Raw genomic sequence first — 21,035 nt, 5'->3', positions numbered from 1 at the left:
TGAGAATTATGGTTATAATTTTTGATGATTTTTAAATTCGAGATACTATTTGGCAAAAATAAAAGTTTCCTTTTGTTCTTTTATTAGTTATGGCCAAAGTTGAAGTACTCTATGCTTCTATATGTCTTTCTGGTGTTTCTCTTAGTCTTTTGAAAAGTGCCCTAGATTGTATATTCATAGGTGATATTAAAAAGTTTATCTGGAAAAACAGTTCAAATATTAAGCAGTTTTGGTTTTGGTAGGTATTTCATTAAGAATTTTTGATAGGTATTTACGACTGTCACAATAAACTGTTTATACTACAGAGACTAAAAATTGTAAGTCTTCTTTAAAGAAAAACTAGGTGTGTGTTCTGGGTGTTGGCCCAATATAGCAGCTGCTAAGTTATATTTACTTTATGGGTGTTTAATCAGCATGCGTTTTAGTATTTGTTAATACTTAAAAAATACTTATCTGTACCAACTATGGGCTTATAACGTGGAGCATCACATTTTGGTATATTCATTTGAATTTATTCAACAAAATTTTTACTATTATTAAGTACCAAGTACTTGTAGACATCTGAGTCTATGTTGCTGGATAAGACAGTTATTTGTCCCTGTGGTCATTGAGTTCACATCCTTGGGTTAAAATAAGTTTCCTTACCTCTTTAGAATTTTCCCCTATAATTCTATTCAGCATTTCCTTGTTTAATGACAATTTCCAACTGTCTGTGAAAATCATTACCTTGAATGTGTTACTGATGGGTGTATTAAATTGACAAGCATTAGTCTCTTAACTAATTTTCCAATTTTCTTCCCCTTTTATTGTCTCACAGTTCATTCTCTATGTAGCAGCCAGAATTATCTTTTAAAAAACTCTCTTAACTTTATCATCAGAGCCCTCAATGAACTTCCCTTTTAACTTAGAATAAATCCTTACAATGGAGAGAAGTAGTGATCATGTATGTCTGAGGTTATATAGATCCTTAGCTGCCTCATTTCCTTGCCTACTGTGCCCTTAGTCCATTTTATCACATCCCACTCTGATTTTCTGTTTCTTAAACATACCATGCTTCAGGGCCTCTGCACTGGCTATTACTTCAACTGGGAAGGAATGCTCTTCCCCTAAGTCTTCTGTGCTCCATTAGCTGCTGTTTCTTCCGTGTTCACCTAGTATGTCCCTATCTCTCAAAGTCCTTTTTCAGTCCATTAAATATAGTTGCTGTTCCCTAAAGTACATTGCTTTTAGCACTGTGACAACATCCTATGTTCTCTTCTTTATAGCTCTTGGCATTCTTTGAAATTATTTTGTTTTTCGGTTTTTGTTTTTATTTCCTTGAATATATGCTCCATGAGAACAGGGACGATGTCTGTTTGTTTACTACTGTACCACCAATGCTTACCAGAAAATCTCACTTTATGGTAAGGCTTTCTATGAATTACCTTTAAAAGAATGAATGGAATAGCTTGCCACATACAGAATTTCAGTATTTCATGTAACCTTGAAATACCGGAGCCTGTGTGCTGTTAATGTCTACTTTCCTGTTGTATATCTTGCTTATTACTCTTTGCTTCTTTAACAAAATCATTATTACTGATCTGTGTGTCCTCTTGCTTCTGAAATGTAGATGCAAAACACAAAAGCTCTGATGGAGAATTTGTACCTCAGACACGCCCACGTAGTAACACTCTTCCAAAAAGCTTTGGCTCTTCTCTGTACCATGAAGATGAAGAGAATGAAGATGAATCCAGGGTCATTCAGAAGGAGAAGAAGCCCTCTAAGGAAGCAACACTTGAACTTATTCTGAAAAGACTGAAAGAAAAACGTGTTGAACGGTGTCTTCCGGAAGATATCAAAGTAATCTTGAGCTATGCTTTTTACCCAGACTAGCCTTTAGAGTCCCTGAAAAGAAGTACCCCAGTGGCATAGAGATTGTAGGTAGTCTTACTGGCCTGAATCTGCTCCCCAAGTTTGTAGGTAAACAACATGTTTTTATCTGCACACCAGAAATGACCAGACTTTCTGGGAGTGAATCACAGTAGTAAAACTAAGGGGCACATGGCTTGCTCAGTTGGTAGAGCTTGCAACTCTTGATCTTGGTGTTAGAGGAGTTCTGAGCCCCACATTGGGTGTAAAGATTACTTAGAAATAAAATCTTAAAAAAAAAAAAATGTAAAACTGAAAAAGCCAGAATCCTGATCTGTTCATCTGTACTGGGACAGTTGGCAAAATGAAGAGCCTAAACATCACTGAGCTTTAATCTCGGCCTTGTGTCTTGATACTTATAGGTATTGTGCTGTTAGCTTTTGCCAGGCCCCGACTCACATTATTTGCATTCTGCCCCTGAGTCCCTTCAACTGTCTTATGACTTAAAGATATATGATTATGTCCATTAAAATACTAAGACAGTATGATTGTTGTGAGGATTGAATAAACGAATATTTTTGAAAAACCATTACTCAGAGCCCATGCCTACAGGAGTTCTGGTCAAAAGCATTTGGCAACCCAATTTATTTATTAAATGAGGTCTGCTGGGATAGTACAGAGATGGTCGCATGTGAACTTTTGTGTAGGCAGTGATGAACCCTGATGCTTATTCCTGCCTTGACAGCAGGGTATACCTCTTTCATGATTTAAATATTGGATTGTTTGTCTCCCTTGAACAGGGCTGGATTAGAAATTTTGATCACTCCCTTCCCTCAGCTTTTTTATTTTTCAGTTTTGTGTCAGATCAACCAACCTCCTTTCTCCTCTCTCCACCCCTTTTTCTAGAAATGATTTTGATTGGATTAGCTTTATTCAGATACTTTGTCCTAGGTTTAAGGTGCAAGCTTGACGTTGAAATTAATGTTTTACAGTTTACCCCTAGCTGTTCTCTATTGGATTTACATAATCTAAAGTTATATTTGTTATATCCAGTGATTTTTTTTTTTTTTTTTTAAACCTCTGTTCTACTCTGCTGAGAAACAGGGCAGTATTATCTAATCCTGGGAATGAGAATTTATTTGGTCTAGAATCCAGAGGGTATTCTGTGGAACATTGGTTCATTGGCATGTAAAAAGGTGGCCAGTGAAACAAAGTGGGAAGGTTCTTTGGGCAAATAAATTAGGATGTCCTTCCTCTTCTTTAATTTAGAGTACTAAAAGGTAGGAGGTTAGTATTGCAGTGTAAACAAAGTGTCATAGGAAGGGAAACTGAGCTCATAGATGAGAAGTCTAGGTCACACATTGGCAGTGTTGTACTTTTTCAGGATCTTTCCGTTATACTGCTGTCAGATTTTAATTGTTTAGTAGAAATACTGGTTTATATGACAAAAAGAATTTAAGTAACTTATCCAAGGTTACTAAGCCGGTATTCATGATTTGTTCAGATAAAATAGAAGTAAGCCACCAAAGAGAGTGGATATCTACTTACTGGGAGACCAGATTTTATAAGAGATTGAAAACTACTCTCTGCAAATTTGTAAGGAAAGGCTGTATTTCTTGTTAGCCTAGGCTGGAGTGGTGATGGGCTGCCCTTTCACCCTAATTCTTTACATTGTGGGATTGAGGAACATAATATGTTGCCAATGAGAGTGTTTTGTTTTGTTTTTTCTTTTAAATTCTAGAAAATGACGAAAGATCATTTGATAGAAGAGAAAACGTCTCTCCAAAAAAGTCTTCTTTACTATGAAAGTCAACATGGAAGGCCGGTAAATGTCTCTTTTGCTAAAGAGATTTGATTTTCTGCCCTAACAAAGAGGACAAATTTCTTTGTGGCCCACATCTTCGGAGCTGCTTTGTAGAGCATTGCTTCGTCCGTTTAAGAGATTGTCTACTTATTTAAAATAACTTCTTAAAATTGGGAGAAAGTCATGTTGCTTAATGTTTAAAATTTCTGATGACTTGGTAATTTTAATTTTTTTACTTTAGGTAACCAGAGAAGAAAGGCACATTGTGAAACCTCTCTATGAGAGATACAGACTTGTAAAACAGATGCTGACAAGAGTTAGCATCACTCCTGTTCTTGTGAGTAAAACACACAAAGATTTGTCTATCATTTTACCAAAACTTATCCTTTAAAAAATATATTGTGGTGGTGTATTGGAAAAATATATAGCTAAGGTAGCAAGAATTGTATTTGTAAGGTGAGGTTACTGCTTTTTAAAGAATAGGCAATTAATAATCAGTGCCTACCTATCATCTCCCAGGCACTTGTAAAAGTGTTTTATGTATGTCATTAAATGAAGAAGATGTCATTAAATCCTGACAGGTCACAACAGGTAGCAGAAGATAGCCTCAATTCACAGATGATGAAACTGGGACTGAGGAGTATATGCCCAGGATCATCTACCTTGTAGAATTAAAAAAACATCACAGACCTGTACCCCTGAGGATAAAAATATATGTTTATAAAAAATTTAAAAAACAAACAAACATATTTCAGACCCTGGCTTAGTTTGTTTCAGTTTAAATTCTTGTGTTTGAAAACACATCAGTTTTATGATGGCTGTCATGAAGATTTAATTGCACAATCTAATCTAGTTCATCTTTTTTAATGAAGAATTATCAAAATAATGCTTTTTTACATTTGTGTACATTGTTAGAGAAAAATGAAAACTCTTAATACTTAGGTGCAAATTAGTGCTGTCTCCAAATTAACCAGTAGGTAGTAGGACTCTAGATTTCTCTCAGGGTCACATAGAAAACAGCGTGTAGCCCATTCTGAACCATTTTGTAGGAATTAATTTATTGGAACTATGCTTTGCTTAGACATACAAGGTCATTTTTTTTTCTTTTTTTTTTTTTTTTTTTTCAGATTTTATTTACTTATTTGACAGACAAGTAGGCAGAGAGGCAGGCAGAGAGAGAGAGAGAGGATGAAGCAGGCTTCCCACTGAGCAGAGAGCCTGATGCGGGGCTTGATCCCAGGATGCTGGGATCATGACCTGAGCTGAAGGCAGAGGCTTTAACCACACTGAGCCACCCAGGCACCCTGGCATGCAAGGTCATTTTTAAATCAATAGCCACTTGCATGGGGATCTCTTTTGGGCTTTGACTACCTTACTACTACTCATTGTTAGAAGGTTCACATTGGCCTTCTGAGCATTTTTCATTTTATTTATTTATTTATTTAAGATTTTATTTATTTATTTGACAGAGAGAGATCACAAGTAGACGGAGAGGCAGGCAGAGAGAGAGAGAGGGAAGCAGGCTCCCTGCTGAGCAGAGAGCCCGATGCGGGACTCGATCCCAGGACCCTGAGATCATGACCTGAGCCGAAAGCAGCGGCTTAACCCACTGAGCCACCCAGGCGCCCCTGAGCATTTTTTATTTAACCTCAAGTAAATATTCCTTTTTAAAATGGCTTTTTAAAAATTGGTCATCTCAGCACTATTTGATTTACATATAATCAATTTTTTTTGAGCAAGGAATCCTGTATAGGTTATAGTCTGCACATACAACAGTTTATTTAATACGGATTTTATCCTTTGATTACAGGGCATTTTAGTGTCTCATTGACATATTTGTAATTCAAATTCAAATAGTCTTTGAATTTTATGAACATAATTTTGGAACTCCACAGATTTGTTTTTAATAAACTGAAGCTATAGCAAGTATGACTAGATTTTACAGATGCCTAAGTATGATTATCGTACAGAGAAATTTGAGATATAAAACTTAAGCCAAGACAGTTTGGTAGGAAAGAATTTTTTCAGCAAATGAGGTTGGTACAGTTGGGTATTGATACGCAAAAAAGACGAATGTAGACCCTTATCTGACACAAAATTTAACTCAGAATGGTTCACTGACCTAAATGTAGGAACTGAAACTATAAAACTAATAGGGAATAGAAGAATAAATCTTTGTGACCTTGAATTAGGCAGTGTTTTCTTGGATGTGACACTAAAAACACTGACAAAAATAAATAAATTGGACCTCATCAAAATTAAAAAGTTTTGTGCATCAAAGGACATTTTTGAAAGTGGAAAGACAACCTATAGAATGGGAGAAAATGTTTGCATATCATGTATCTGATAAGGGACTGGTATCTAGAGTATATAGAAATCTTTCAGTTCAATAATAAAAAGATTAATAACCCAGTTAAAAAAATGGGGGAGGGGTGCATGGGAGGCTCAGTTGGTTAAGCACCTGACTCTTGATTTCAGCTCAGGTCATGATCTCAGGGTCCTGGGATTGAACCCCCCCTTCAGGCTCTGCACTTAGCTTCGGGATTCTCTCTCCTGCTCTGCCTCTCCTCCACTTGCTCACTTGTGCTTTCTCTCTAAAAAAATCTTTTTGAAAAAAATTGGGCAAAGGATTTGATACACATTTCTCCAGAGAAGATATATAAATGGCCATTAAATACATGAAAAGAAGATCAACATCATTAGTTATTAGGAAATGCAAATAAATCCACATTCAGATACCACTTTATACACATTAGGATAGCTTTAATGAGAAAAGATAACAGTGTTGACTGGATGTGGAGAAATTGGAATGCTTACATTATGCACTGCTGGTGAATGTAAAATGGTACACCCACTTTGATAAACAGTTTGACATTTCCTCAAAGAATTAAACAGGGTTATCATCTGACCTAGCAGTTCTCCTTGTTATATGCTTGAGAGAATTGAAAACATGTCTACATGAAAACTTACATACAAATATACATAGCAGCATCCTTCATAATGGCTAAAATGTAGAAAAAAATGAAATTTGCAGCAACTGATGAATAAACAAAATGTGGTATATCCATATAATGGATTATTAGCCATAAAGGAATGAAAGTACTAATAACATGTTGCAACATGGGTAAATTTTAAAAACATTAGTGCTAAGCGAGAGAAGTGAAATACAGAAGGCCACATACTTTATGATTCCATTTATGTGAAATAGCTAGAATAGGCCAGCCCATTGAGACAGAGTATAGATCAGTGTTGGCCACAGGATAGGGGGAGAGGGCAAATGAGTTAGTAATAAGTACAGAGTTCTTTTGGGATGATGAGCTATTTTGGAATTAGAGGTGATTTTTTAAAAAATGTTCACAATGTTCTTTGTGAATATTTAAAAACCACTAAATTGGACACTTTAAAGGAGTGAATTTAATGGTATGTGGATTATATCTCAGTGAAGCTGTTACTTTTTTAAATGGAGTTTAAAGGTGTCCTGAGACCAAAAAAGTTGACGGCTCTTTAAAAAGGAAAATGTGCCGAATAAAATTACATGTAATACTATTTTTTATTTATTGAATGAGATCTTTTAGGTTATCCAGACATTAATGATAATTTAGCATTTGTGTGCATACATAACAAAGCTTCACAAAAATGAATATACTAAGGAATTCCTAAAAAAAATATAAATTGTTTGGTTAAGATTTTGAATATAAAGCTTAGTATCTGTTCCATAGTGAATGAAGCTTTCTTTGAATGCTTTAAGTGTTTAAAGTAGAAACCATGTTGATTGTTACAGGGATCTCCATCTTCCAAGCGAAGGGGTCAGATGTTACAACCAATCATAGAAGGAGAAACTGCCCATTTTTTTGAAGAAATCAAGGTAATCCTTAAATCATTCACTGATAGCTTTCTTAAAGAAAAAGTTGAGAGCCATGGCCTATTTGTTTATCTTTTTGATATCTTTTTAGGAAGAAGAAGAAGATGGTGTTACCCTGTCCTCAGAGCTAACTGATATCCTGAAAACTGCTGTACAGGCACAATCTTCATTGGAAAACTCTGAATCTGATGTTGAAGAAAATCAAGAAAAACTTGCTCTGGATCTCCGATTGTCAAGTACTCGAGCAGCTTCTATGTATGTATGCTGGTTTGTGATTTTAAAAAAAAATCTATTTGTATAATGAAAATTACATGCCAAGAAATTCAGTTTTAAGTAATCAGGCACTTGGAGGGAATTAATGTGTGCTCAAGAGATATGCCGCTTTCTTTTAAAGGGTATGGTATATAACTGTCATCATTCACATTTTCTTTACTAAACATTAGTGTGTTTTAAAAATTTTAAAGAAATTGGGGAACCTGGATGGCTCAGTTGGTTAAGCGACTGCCTTCAGCTCAGGTCATGATCCCAGAATCCTGGGATCGAGCCCCACATCGGGCTCCCAGCTCAGTGGAGAGCCTGCTTCTCCCTCTCCCTCTGTCTGCCCCTCTGCCTACTTGTGCTCTCTCTCTCGGTCAAACAAACAAATAAAATCTTTAAAAAAAAAAAAAAAAAAAGAAAAGAAACTAAAATCTGACATTTGTTTCATAATAGAATGCTGGGACCAGCGGAGAGTTACCTTTATTCTCTATCATCTTCTCTCCCTGATAATGGTGTATGACAGTGGTCTTCAGCCCTGGCTTCACTTTTTTAAAAAAATTAAAGTATAATTAACGTATAATGCTTATATTAGTTTCAGGTATACAGCATGGTTGACTCAACAATTCTGTTAACTCGGTGTTCACCACGAAAAGTGTAGTCACATACAATGTTACTGCAGTGTTATTGACTGTGTTCTCTATGCTGTACTTTTCATCTCTTTGACTTACTTATAACTGGAAGTTTGCCTCCTAATCCCTTTCACCTGTTTTACCTAACCCCAGCCCAGCTCTGTTCCCCTCAGCCACCCAGTGTGTTCCCTGTATTAATGAAACTGTTATTGTTTGTTTTTTTCTAAATTCCACATATAAGTGAAATCATAGGGAATTTCTTTTTCTTGCTCTAGGTTCCTCCTTGTTAGAAATGGCAAGATTTCATTCTTTTTTATGGCCAAGTAATATTCCATGTGTATGTGTGTGCATGTGCGCGCGCATCTTCTTTATCCATTCATCTGTTGATCGACACTTGGGCTGCTTCCATATCTTTGCTGTTGTAAATAATGAGGCAGTAAACATAGGGGTACATACATCTTTTCGAATTAATGTTTTTATTTTCCTTGGGTAAATACCCAGTAGTGGAAATACTGGATCATGCAGTATTTCTGTTTTTAATTTTTTGAACAACCTCATATTGTTTTCCATAGTAGTCTTGGTTTCACTTTAAGATCACCTGGGAAAAATCCCCCCCCACCCCTCCAGTATTGATGTAGAGCCCTACCTGCAGCTATTCCTATATTTAGTTGGTCTGGGCTGTAGATTAGACATTGGGATATTCTAAATGCTCCCCACTGACTTTAGTTTGCAGCCAAGGTTTGAACCCCTGCTAAGAATCACAGTGTTATTTGAATAATGTTTTTTTCCCATTTAAATTTTAGGCCTGAGTTACTGGAACAACTTTGGAAAGCCAGAGCTGAAAAAAAGAAACTACGCAAAACATTACGGGAATTTGAAGAAGCATTTTATCAACAGAATGGAAGGTTTGTTGAACATCACAAAAATTGAGTCTTCTTTCTCCTTGAACTTACAGGTGCCCATATGCTAAATTAAAGGGATGTATAGGAATAGAAGTGAATTGTGCATATAACGATATTACCATTGAAAATAAAAGTAGAACACATACCTTTTTACTTTGAAGGCCTGCTATTAATGGCAAGAAGTCAGAAATAGAGTAAGCAACATCTGATAGAATATTTCAGATGTCCTAGGAGGCTTGGTTGAATGGCAGTTACATTGTGTTTTTGAAGTCTACATTCTCACCTTTTTGAAGTGTTTGTGAATTAAGATTTTTTCCTTTTATTTTTATTTTTTGTTCTTTTTAAAGATTTATTTATTTATTTTAGAAAGAGAAGGGGTAGGGGCAGAGGGAGGGAGAAAGAATCTCTAGCAGATTCCAAGCAGGCTCCCTGCCGAGCATGGAGGCCCAATGTGGGGCTTGATCTCACGAACCTGAGGTCACGACCTGAGCCGAAATCAAGAGTTAGATGATTAACCAACTAAACCACCCAGGCGCCCCTGTTTTTCCTTTTAGAAAGGGTCCTATAACATGACTGGTATTCTCACAGCTAGTGTGGATTCTTAGACTGAGACCGTTGCTGCTTAGGCTGCATGTTGGGCCATTCCAGGCTTCCCTTTTTTAAGATGTATAACAGGGTGGTAATCAACAGTGGGCTTCTAAAATACAGTATGGTATGTGCTTTTATCTAACTTGGGCATAGCTAACCCAGTGGAACTCTTTTAAAAAAGTAAGAAAAACAGGGATGTCTGGGTGGTTCATTCAGTTGAGCGGCTGCCTTCGGCTCAGGTGGGGATCCCAGGGTTCTGGGTTTGAGTTCTGCATCGGGCTTTCTGCTCAGCAGGGAACCTGCTTCTCGTCTGCTGCTCCCTCTGCTTGTGCTCTTTCTCTCTCTGTTAAATAAATAAATTTTAAAAAGCTTTTTTTTTTTTTTTTTTTTTTAAAAGGGAGAATAAATTCTAATTCAGATGGTGGCCAGAAATGAGCATTCTCTTAGACCTCAGAAAAGTTTTTCTGTTTATGTAACTAGGTAGTCTTACCAAGCCAGTAGCTACATTAAAAATTCCAAAATTTATTTATTTGCTTTGAGTCTTCTATATAGTTGGCAAAAATGGTTAAAAAAAATCTGTATAAGAATGCATTTTTCAAGTACCTTCTAAATGTATGAAATGACAGGCTGTACTCCTCTGCTACTTAATATACACTCAGTGACCTGACAGAGTCTAGCAGTGTGTATCTTATTAAAATATTTGGTTACCTCCTAGTTCTCTGCAGTGATCATTGTTAAGTTTAGCATTATTTAATCTGTCAGTAGAGAAATTCATCAAAAACAGAAGTATTTTAGGAATGTTCTTGCAGATGGGGGGAGCTAGTTCTTTCTTGCAGAGGAATTTTTTTTATTTGAATTTACATTTGGTAACATTGTCTCTAACATTAGGATAACTTCTGGGACTTTATTTTTCAAATGATTTCTAGAATATTACAGATTTTACTTTCTACCCTAGGAATGCCCAGAAAGAAGATCGTGTTCCAGTGCTTGAGGAGTACAAGGAGTACAAGAAAATTAAAGCTAAACTCAGGCTTCTTGAAGTTCTTATCAGCAAACAAGATTCTTCAAAATCCATATAAAAATATGCTCCTTGAAAACATCATAAAAATCAGTTGTATTCCCTGAAGCTATCATCGTGTGTTGGCTGGTACTTGAGTTCATTTTGTCAGGCACTCCGAGAGTATCATTTTGTACTTGATTGTGGTGCCACTAGAGAAAGATGGGAGGGTAAGTAGACCCTCTCTAGGGAGCGTGGTGTTCCATATTAACCACAGACTGTTCTCTCCACCTTTAGCAAACATCCAGTTTTCTTCATTGTTTTGTAGTACTACAGATACACCCTGTTAGCAAAAGACTAGTACTTTATTCTTTCAACTTCAAGAACTTTGGAGATACGAGCTTTTTGTTATCACCAACTTTATTTTTATTATTTTTTTTAATTACTGAAGAAAATTGAGAGGAACATCTTCACATTGAATTCTTCGGTTGCCTTTTTCTTACAGAATGACTGAAAATTTGAAAGAAAAGCCTATAAATGTGCACATATGCAACTATGTCCTATGTTTTCTTAGAAAACCAAAATCAACTGAAATTTCAAGTCCTACTGTGGAATACATTTCTGTTTAATTTCCAAAGTGACACTTTCTCACAGGTAGTATGTTAGCAAAATTTTGCAATTCAGTGGTCACACAGCTCCTGGATGAAGATAACAGAGGGCAGACCAAAAAGTGACCTTGTTTAATAGTATAGTGAAAACACACACCACACATCCTACACAGAACTGAATCATATCACATATTGCCTATGGGACATAAGTTTCTGTTTGTTTCCTCAGTTACTGTTTATTAGCTGGTGATGATGTGATTTGTCTGGATCAGATCCTGTATTTTTTCCCCCTACCCACCTCCAGATAATGTGAGAAAATAGCCATGTCTATGTAGGAACACGGATGGTGCTCAGATTTGTGTGTTCAATTAGATGGGCCTAAGTTGACGAAAGAATCATTATGCCTGAATTAAATATTTTCTTCACAAGGGCTGTACCACTGCACTTGTACGTGTACCTTCTGGGGGTTGCATCTTTTTTTCTTTTTTAATTAGAAAAATCCATAAAGAAAACACCCTCTGACAAGGAGCCCTTTTGCTCAGTCACATGCTGTTTAAAGCAGTTCTGTAGTGGTATGCCCCTTGTCATATACTCTTAAGCTTATCTTTTTTTCCTTTGGCTTTGCATGGCTTTTCTTCAAGTACTCTTCTGGTATCATTCTGCTAATCATTTTCACAGATTGGTGACTTTATTTGAGCTAAGAATATAGTCAGTAACAGCATATTCTGGTCAGGCTTATTGTAAGTGTTAATTTTTTTCCTGGTGCTTTTTTGGATTGATGAGTGTCTCAATTTGTGCCCATGTTTTGCATGCATTGACTCATGCATGGTTTTCTTAACTAGCTGATATTAACAGTTCCATATAAAAATGGGGACTTCTGTGACATTCTTTAATCAAGTGAGGGAAGCATGAACCTCAGACTTCTGGCACTCTTACATAGTAAGCACATGAAGTAGCTTGATAATAAGTAGTGTGTCTAGGATTTCACATTTCACCTGTGTGTGCAATGCCTTTTTTGCGGGGGAGGGGAATGTTCATTGGTGGTGAACATGTAGTTGGGGAATAAAGCACTAAATCCAGCCCTTTTTGTGTGGTTTCCTTTTGATACAGCTAGGTTATTCATAATGTGTACCTAGAAGAAATGAAATTGAAAATGCCAAAAGAAGTATCACTTTGATTTGAATCCAGCATGCAGTGTGCATTTAATTTCTTTCAGTCTCTAGAAGGGAGTATATCCAAACATCGAATTTAATGTGCACTGTATATTGTTTTATATGAATGTTTTATATACCACATGCAAAAATGTCCATATGCACTATTTAAATGTTTTAAATAATATATTCCTTCTTTATAATGCTAAATCTATATGAGTACCATATTTTTATAAGTCAGTGGCCTGACTGGTTTCATTTTAGAATTAACAGCTGCTTCATGGTGTTGGTTATTCACTGTTCGTGTTTGGCTGCAGGTAGAATAGATCCAAGTGGCATGGCAGCACTTACATGCTATGTGACAGTATTGTGTGTCATAGTTGAGCAGTAGGTGGTAGAATTAGGCAGTTTGTGATAGTTTTACTTTGGTACAAGTAAAAGCTATATCTATATACAAATAATATATAGATATATATGACCACCAATATAATTGCATTGCTGTGTCTGGCACTTCATTGTATAGACTTTTGTAATAAAAGAACCTGAATGTTCCAAGTCATGTAAATGTTTTTTGTTTTGTTTTCACTAGATGTTAAAAAGACCTTAAGTGTTTCCTTGCCTTAATGTTCTTAGGCTTTGTTTGAGTTACCTCAGCGAGGGACCATACTGGGGGACAACAGGGTTGGTAAACCACTTGACTGGCTACAGCTTTGGGGATTGGTAAGACAAGGAAAGTCTATGTTGATTGCCGTGTGGAAATCTAGGGAGAAGATACGCAGGAAGAACAGTCAGCATTTCTTGTTGCAGTGAATTACCGTACTGAGCAAACTTGAGGTACAGTTTACTCAGAGAAGAGGCTGGCCGGAGGGAGGGGGGTAGATTTAACATCTATTGAGTGTCAATGTGGAAGTTGAGTACTATGGTCAGATGATGTTGTTTGGGCTAAGAGAACATACGGCTCTTCTAGGAGGGCTTGTGTAACCCACTAAAGAAATTAAAAGAGTTACTTCACACAACTTGCCAACCACCCAGACAGGGCTTTTTGCAGTACCCCCATTCCTACTTCTCATACATTAAGTTGGCTTCTCATAACCCTGATACTCCTACCTTGCTCTTTATATTCCAAAGTATATTTTGCTTTTTAGAGTGGTTAAGAAAAACTTTTATAAAACTTTAAATGAGTTACTTTAGGAACTTTCTGGATGAATTTCCAGTTTGCAAATAATAGTGAAATATTTGTAGATGATTGGTCTTCTACATTTTAGGTTATTCTAGTTGACCTCAAACTGGGAAGAATGGAGGTAAGATTATTTTATTTGGGGTCTTACAGAATGGTTTTCCCAAATCCCAAGTATTTATTAATTTATCTGTAGCCAGAAGAAGTTAGAACCTGGTATGTAATGAAAAAATCAACAGTTTCTATATTCTAGGTAACCCTGGGTAAACTGTCTTTACCTACTTAGTCACCTATTAATTAGAGATCTTCCCCATGAACCATAAGCAGCATTATTTTGTACTTTATCTTCACATTGCTAGAATTTAATGAATCTAATAAAATCCTTCATGTCTAACTGTATGTCTAACTCTGGACACGTGCTGTAATACACATAGCTTGTATAGTAGGTCCCATTCAGGGTACTAATTTCTGGAAATCTTCTGAGCTTATCATAGACTCTGATGATAGTTTGCTGATAGGTGGTGTAGTGTTTTTAAAAATGTACCTGTAATGGGGACATGTTTAGTAAATAGTACAAGGATAAATTTTTGTTAGAAATGCTCAAAGATACCAAAAAAAAAAAAAAAAAACCCTCAGTGATCATATCAGAGGTTCTCACCTGCACATCTCTCAAGCTGGTAGAGTTGAAATCTTTCTCATCACTCGGTTTAGTTTTAGACTGACATAGTGTAATTCTTTCTCCAGCTCCACGGCATATAAAAAGAGTCTAGAGAATAATTTAGAAGGAAGCAGAGAATGAGTAACACACCTTTGTACCTAAAGAGTCAGCAGGTTATTCGTGAAGTACTTGGGAGTGGGAGGATAGTATTTCAGGCTTCTAAAACATGCCTAGTGTGGCCAAGTTTGGATCTTTTATTCTAAAATTGGAGAACAGTGTTTGCTATGCATATCAAATATAAATGGCAGTACCTGTTTGGAGATAATAAGGATAAAAGCAATTGGTTTCACTCTCACCTTAAATTTAAACAAATAGAGTCTTGGGCTTTCTGTTTAATTTCAAAGTTAGGTAAAAAGATGAGAAAAGCAGTGCCATCTCGGTAAGGTCTAGTTTCAGGGGGAAAAAAATGTAACTCATGGCCTCAGTCCCCATATCAGGATATCCCACGGTTCTTGGTTAGAACATATACTTACTCTCGAAATTCCTGTTGAGTGACTGGCTGGTAGTCATCTTGAATTTCTGCAGAATAATACTTTTTCTCAAGCCTGTCTTTCCACTTTTTCATCTGCTTTGCACTTTCAATCTCCTGTCAAGTCAGAGGACAAGCATAGTTGGTACCCAAGCATCATGGGGTTGATCATGTTAAACTGATCTCTCCAGGGCTGTGATTTTGAGCCCCACTGGAGTTTTGCCCTTCCTCGCTTTAAGATTTGTGCATCAGCAGATTCACTTGAGAGGGCTTGATGTTAGAACTGTTCACCAGAGTTAAGGTTTTTATTTAAATATCATCAGTTCTAAACGAGAACAAGCCTCTAAACGAGAACACTGCCTCTTCCCCTCTGACTCTGCAGCTGAATTTCTCATGTTCTCTGTTCTTCACTTGGGTGAAGCTGAGCTGTTCTTTTCTGTACTACTGCTGTGTAATGAAGCAAATGTATTTCCAAGTATATCTGTGGGTATTTGCCCTCCTAGCTGCTTCAAAGCCAGACATCTGTTGTCTATCAGCCCCCAGTCCCCTTTTCAAGATTACTGCATCAATTGTGCACTGCAGTCTGCCCACAGGCCCCAAAATAAGTTCCTCATAACAGAAAATTCTTGTTGCTACCTTTGCCTCCTTAAGAGTCCTTCCTGTGTTTTGTCCTCACTACCACCCACTTCCCTTTTAGTGTTCAAATAACTTCCGCAGCTTCAGGAAAAATGCACTCTTTACGTTGTAGAAACTAGGGACAGCACTTAATTAAAAAAAAAAAAAAAGGAAAGAGGAGGGGTGCCTGGGTAGCTCGCTCAGTTAAGTGTTTGCCCTTGGCTCAGGTCATGATCCCAGGGTCCTGGGATTGAGTCCCACATTGGGCTCCCTTCTCAGCAGGAAGCCTGCTTCGCCCTCTGCCTGCCACTCCTCCTGCTTGTGCGCTCTCTCTCTCTCAAATAGATAAATAAATAAATAAATAAATAAATAAATGTTAGAAAAAAAAAGAGAGAGAGAGACCTTGCACCCAGATATGATCCACAGACTTCTCAGTGAATCAGAACTATACTGCCCTGCTTCAGCAATACTGTGAAGTACCAAAGTTGATCCCTTTATAAGGATTCTGATGACTTGGCCCAGAGAGGATGGTGATGCCTAAGTTGGTACACTGTTTATTTGATAAATGTGTGCTGTTCTGGTCAGAGAGATTATCAGACAGTGTCTGTCCTGTAAACCAACATAGCAGAAGTAGGAAAGGATGGCTTTCAATCTTCCTAGTTTTATTTTGGCCACATTATAGCATTCGTGTTTTGACGTAATTCACACTTTTTAATGTGGTGTTAGACCATGCAACTATTTCTAAATGACCAGGCCTGTTATAATATGGATGTGGTAGTGGTATGGGTTAAATGGACTACCTAGTAAACTTGACTCATCCTTTTAAAAAACCATCTCAATCATCACTATATGAAGCCTGCCTTGATGTCCACAGGAAAGTGGCACCCTTTCTTAAAAGCAAGGTGGCAGTTCTGGGGGCATTTTCTCCCAAGCTTCAAGTTCTAATCACCTCACCTCTTCCCTATAGATGTTAGCTGTCACTTACTGTTGTCCCTGCATTAATTTAGTGTTCACAGTGGCTGTGCTATTTGGTAGCCAATATCAGAGATTGTATGCTTCCACCAGGGGACATAATAACTGACTAAGAATGTGAGACTACCATCTGGCCATTTGGCATTCCTCAGGCTGCTGACCCAGCAAGCAAACAAATAGGTACTCCCTGAACTGAGTACCAAGGGAAAATTGGTTGCTGCTACAAAATAGGTGCAGAGAGGGCTATATTTGGTATCCAGGGAATTCTCAGGGGGATTCCTGTTTTATGTCCAGAAATAAACTTTGTAGTTTAGGGATGCCTGGTTGGTGTAGTTGGTATGAGCATGCAACTCTTGATCTCAGGGTATATGTAGTTTTAAACATTAAGTTTTTAAGGAATTGTGATATCATTAGGAAAGGTCTTAACATTACCCAGAGATAGACACAATTACTGTTGGGATTTTGCTGCTTCCTTTCAGGGGAGAGGACAAAAGTGCCTTCATTTGTATAAAGGATAGTTCTACTTTATGGGATGGAACCATGAAAGATAGTTAATGTCATTTTATGCGAGTTCAAATGTGTATACTAAATAGCCAAAAGGGTCTTCTGGACCTACTATTTAGCTGATTTCTCTCAACTCAAAATTTGCCCTTTTATGCTCTATGATGCTAGGTCTCAGGTTTTACAAACCTCTTTCCCCAGACTCTGGCTTCTGGCTTGTTAGGTTATGCCTTAGTGGAGGATGGCAGGGTGAAGGATTTGGGTTTTCATCTCTCAGCATTGTTTCTGCAAATGGTAGTCATCGCCAGCAGCTGTGGTCGGCACCTGGCTACTGCAGTTCAAGGTCTTTGGGCATTCCCAGAACCAGGCTCATCATACTCCCTCAGAAACCGTAGCAGAGGAGTGCGATGGGGATTACCTGCAGAGGTCTGAACAACAGCTCCGTAGGCTCCTTCTCTAAGATGAGGTTCAGATAACTTCACTTTTTGCAACCTTAGCCTTGGGTGTGGTAGCATCTTCTTACAGTATGAGCTGCATCAGTGTTTTTACTGTTTCTGCCTTCCAGTGCCCATGTAACCAGTTCCTTATAGTAGTTTTTTTCTTTTTAAAATATATAATGTGGGGCATCTGGGTGGCTCAGTCCATTAAGCATCTGCCTTCAGCTCAGGTAATGATCTCAGGGTCCTCGGCTCTTTGCTCAGTGGAGTCTGCTTCTCCCTCTCACTCTCCCTTTATGCTCTCTCTCTCTCAAATAAAATCTTAAAAAAGAATAATAAATAAAAAAATATATAATGTGTATTCCACTTTCCTGATTAGGTCCTGACTGAAAGTATATATTCATATTTGATCAAATGTATTTTTGTGTCTTTAAGGGATGTATTAAATTTTCTTATCTTGGTTTTAAACACACATTAATTCTTTTCTATTTTGTTTTTATTTTATTTTTGCATTTTCTATTTTGTTGCTATTACAGAGTATTTGATTTTGTAAATTATTTTTTATTATTGCTATATTGAATTCTTGTACTTGCATACCTAGGAAACATGCATACCTAGGAAACTTAAAAGAATTATATGTCAAGTAAATGTTGTTTATATCTCCTCTCTCCCAATTCTTACACTTCTAGTTTATTTTTCTTAATTATTTTTGGCTGATCCCTCCAGTATATCCTTTCTTGTTCCTGACATGTCCAGTGTTCCCCTGTTAAGTAAGGTGCTAGCTTAGGGGTGAAATAAATAAGTTTTCACCATATCAAGGAAGTGTCCATTGATTTCTGTCTTGTTCTGTTCTGTTTTTTTTTTTTTTTTAAATTTTGTTGTCCCCCTGAGATTGGATGCTTAAGCTTATCAAATACCCAGCATCTGTGGAAAATGATCATGCAACTTTCCTTTTGGATCTGTTATTGGAATGGATTATGTTAATTAGTTGATAACCAATCTAGTCTTTCAACCCTGTTGAATCGTGACTGTGTTCTGTTAGATTCTGTTGCTAATACTTTATGTAGGATTTCTGATCAAAATTTGGAAGTGATATGTGTTTGTGTGTGTATATATAGTTATTTTTATGTGTATATGTATATATACATACACATATATAGTCATTTTACATAATGACTATAGCCATTTTATAAAAGTAATTTGGAGGTTTTCCATTTTCCTTTTTTTTCTGAAACAGTTTAAATAGATTGAAACTCTTTATTCCTTACATATCTGATAAAATTCCTTTGTGAAGCATTCTGGGCCCGATTTATTTTTCAGGTAGCTCTGATGACTTTATACTACTCTACAGAGTAGATTTGTTTAGTCCTTGTAAACTCTGTTCTGGGTTCAGATTTGGTGAATTTATTTTCAGAAAAAAATTACCCACTGCATTCAGTTTTCCAAATGTTATTTGCATAGAGTTATACGAAAAGTCTCTTAGTGATTTTTTTCCAGGGTACAACATGAAGATTTTGTATATGTAAAAATTATGAAATGATCACTGTAGTAAGTGTAGTTAATAGTTAACATTCATCACTATACAGTTACAGATTTTTTTTCCTGTGATAGGAATTTTTAAGATCTACTCTCTTAGTAACTTTCAAATATATAATATGGTATTATTAATTGTAATCATCATGCTGTACATCCATCCCCAGAACTTTTTTTATAACTGGAAGTTTGTACCTTTTGATCATCTTCACCCATTTTACCAACTCTCCACCCCTCCTCCCCTTGAATCACCAGTCTGTTCTCTATTTATGAGTTCAGTTTTTTGTTGTTTGTTGTTTTTAGATTTTACATATGAGATCATACAGTATTTATCTTTCTCTGACTTAAAATATTTCACTTAAAATAACGTTCTCTAGATTTATCCATATTGTTGCAAGTGGCTGCATTTCCCTTTTTTTAATGGCTGAGTAATATTCCTCTCTGTATATCCATTTCTTTATCCGTTCATTCATTGATGGACACTTAGGTTATTTCCATCCCTTGGCTATTCTAAATAATGCTGCAATGAACATGGCTTGGATATCTCTTAGAATTAAGCATTTGTATCCCCTTCAGATAAATACCCAGAAGTGGAATTACTGATAATCATATGTTCCAGTTTTAACATTTTGAGGAAATGTTAAATGTTAAATGTTTTCCACAGTGACTGCACCAGTTTTCATTTCCACCATCAGTGCACAAGAGTTCCCTTTACTCCGCATCTTTGACAATACTCGATATCTCTTGTCTTTTTGACAACAGACATTTCTGTTAGAGGAGGTGATAGCTCATTGTGGTTTTGATTGACATTTCCCTGGTGATTAGTAATGTTGAGGACCTTTTCATGTACCTGTTGACCATCTCTGTCTTTTTTGGACAAATGTCTATTCAGATCCTCTGTTCATTTTCCAGTTGGATTGTTTTGTTGTTATTGAATTGTATGAGTTCTTTACATATTTTGGGATAGCAACTCCTTATCAGATGTATAATTTGCAAATATTTTCTTCTATGCAGTAGGTTGCCTTTTCATTTTGTTAATTGTTTCCTTTGCTACACGGAAGCTTTTTAGCTTGCTGTAGTCTGTTTTGTTTTTGCTTTTGTTTTGTTTTTGCTTTTGCTGCCTTTGTTTTTGGTTTCAGATCCAAAAAATCACTGCCACTGATGACAAGAGAATTTTATGGTTTTGGGTCTTGAAGTCTTTAATCCACTTTGTGTTAATTTTATGTAAATTTTATGTAAGATATTGGTCCAGTTTTGCTCTATTGCATGTGGCTCTCTAGTTTCCCCAGCACCATTTATTGAAGAGATTGTCTCTTCCCTAGTGTAAATTCTTGTCACTCTTGTCATAAATTAATTGGTCATATATGCGAGGGTTTATTTCTGGACTCTCTAGTTTATTCCATTGTTGTGTCTCTTCTTATGCAAATACCAGATATTTAGATTGCCAAAGCTCTGGGTTTTGTTTTTTAGAGAGAGAGCACAAGCTGGGGGTGAGAATGGCAGAGGGAGAAGGAGAAAGACAATCTTGAGGCTCCATGCCCAGCACAGAGCCAGATGCAGGACTTGATCTAACAACCCTGAGTGGAAATCAAGTCTGATGCTTAACTGACTAACCCACCCAGATGCCCCAACATCTTTGCAATATAATTTGAAATCAGGGTGTATTATGCCTCCAGCTTTCTTCTTTCTCCAGTTACTCTTCCTCAAGATTGTTGAGAAACTTGTTTCTTCATTATTTCTCCCATTGCAATTTCTTACTATGCATGTTTATGCTTTCTCCCTCTTATTCCATGTTTGTTGGCTAGTAGTTTCTTCATCTTTTCTCATCTTTTCAAAGAACCAGCCATTTTACTTATTTATACAACTTTGTATTTGCCACTCATTAATTCTGATTTTATCTTTATTTCTTTTTTTTCTATTTATTGTTTTCTAACTTTTTGAGTTACATGCTGAAATCAGTTTTTCA

The 21,035-nt window shown here is 36.6% G+C and overlaps 2 protein-coding genes across 9 annotated transcripts in view; one reads left to right on the top strand and one right to left on the bottom strand.

Moving 5' to 3' along the window:
- Nucleotides 1-13,206, top strand: part of FAM13B (family with sequence similarity 13 member B) — a 71,228-nt gene extending 58,022 nt beyond the window's left edge. For all 6 annotated transcript variants that reach the window (XM_059174651.1, XM_059174648.1, XM_059174647.1 and 3 more), the window contains 7 exons: nt 1,610-1,839; nt 3,590-3,673; nt 3,894-3,989; nt 7,434-7,517; nt 7,606-7,769; nt 9,205-9,306; nt 10,847-13,206. In XM_059174651.1, the coding sequence (XP_059030634.1) occupies nt 1,610-1,839; nt 3,590-3,673; nt 3,894-3,989; nt 7,434-7,517; nt 7,606-7,769; nt 9,205-9,306; nt 10,847-10,970 (884 nt within the window). In that variant the 3' untranslated portion in view covers nt 10,971-13,206. The remainder of the gene's footprint in view (nt 1-1,609; nt 1,840-3,589; nt 3,674-3,893; nt 3,990-7,433; nt 7,518-7,605; nt 7,770-9,204; nt 9,307-10,846) is intronic.
- PKD2L2 (polycystin 2 like 2, transient receptor potential cation channel) overlaps nt 11,291-21,035 on the bottom strand; it is a 42,247-nt gene continuing 32,502 nt past the window's right edge. For all 3 annotated transcript variants that reach the window (XM_059174652.1, XM_059174654.1, XM_059174653.1), the window contains 3 exons: nt 15,016-15,128; nt 14,483-14,590; nt 11,291-11,398 (listed from right to left, as the gene is read on the bottom strand). In XM_059174652.1, the coding sequence (XP_059030635.1) occupies nt 14,494-14,590; nt 15,016-15,128 (210 nt within the window). In that variant the 3' untranslated portion in view covers nt 11,291-11,398; nt 14,483-14,493. The remainder of the gene's footprint in view (nt 11,399-14,482; nt 14,591-15,015; nt 15,129-21,035) is intronic.

This window comes from Mustela lutreola, chromosome 5, assembly GCF_030435805.1.
Source record: "Mustela lutreola isolate mMusLut2 chromosome 5, mMusLut2.pri, whole genome shotgun sequence".
Taxonomy (NCBI): Eukaryota; Metazoa; Chordata; class Mammalia; order Carnivora; family Mustelidae; genus Mustela; species Mustela lutreola.
The sequence above is the reverse complement of the archived record's forward strand: the minus strand, read 5'-3'. Positions and strand labels throughout refer to the sequence as shown.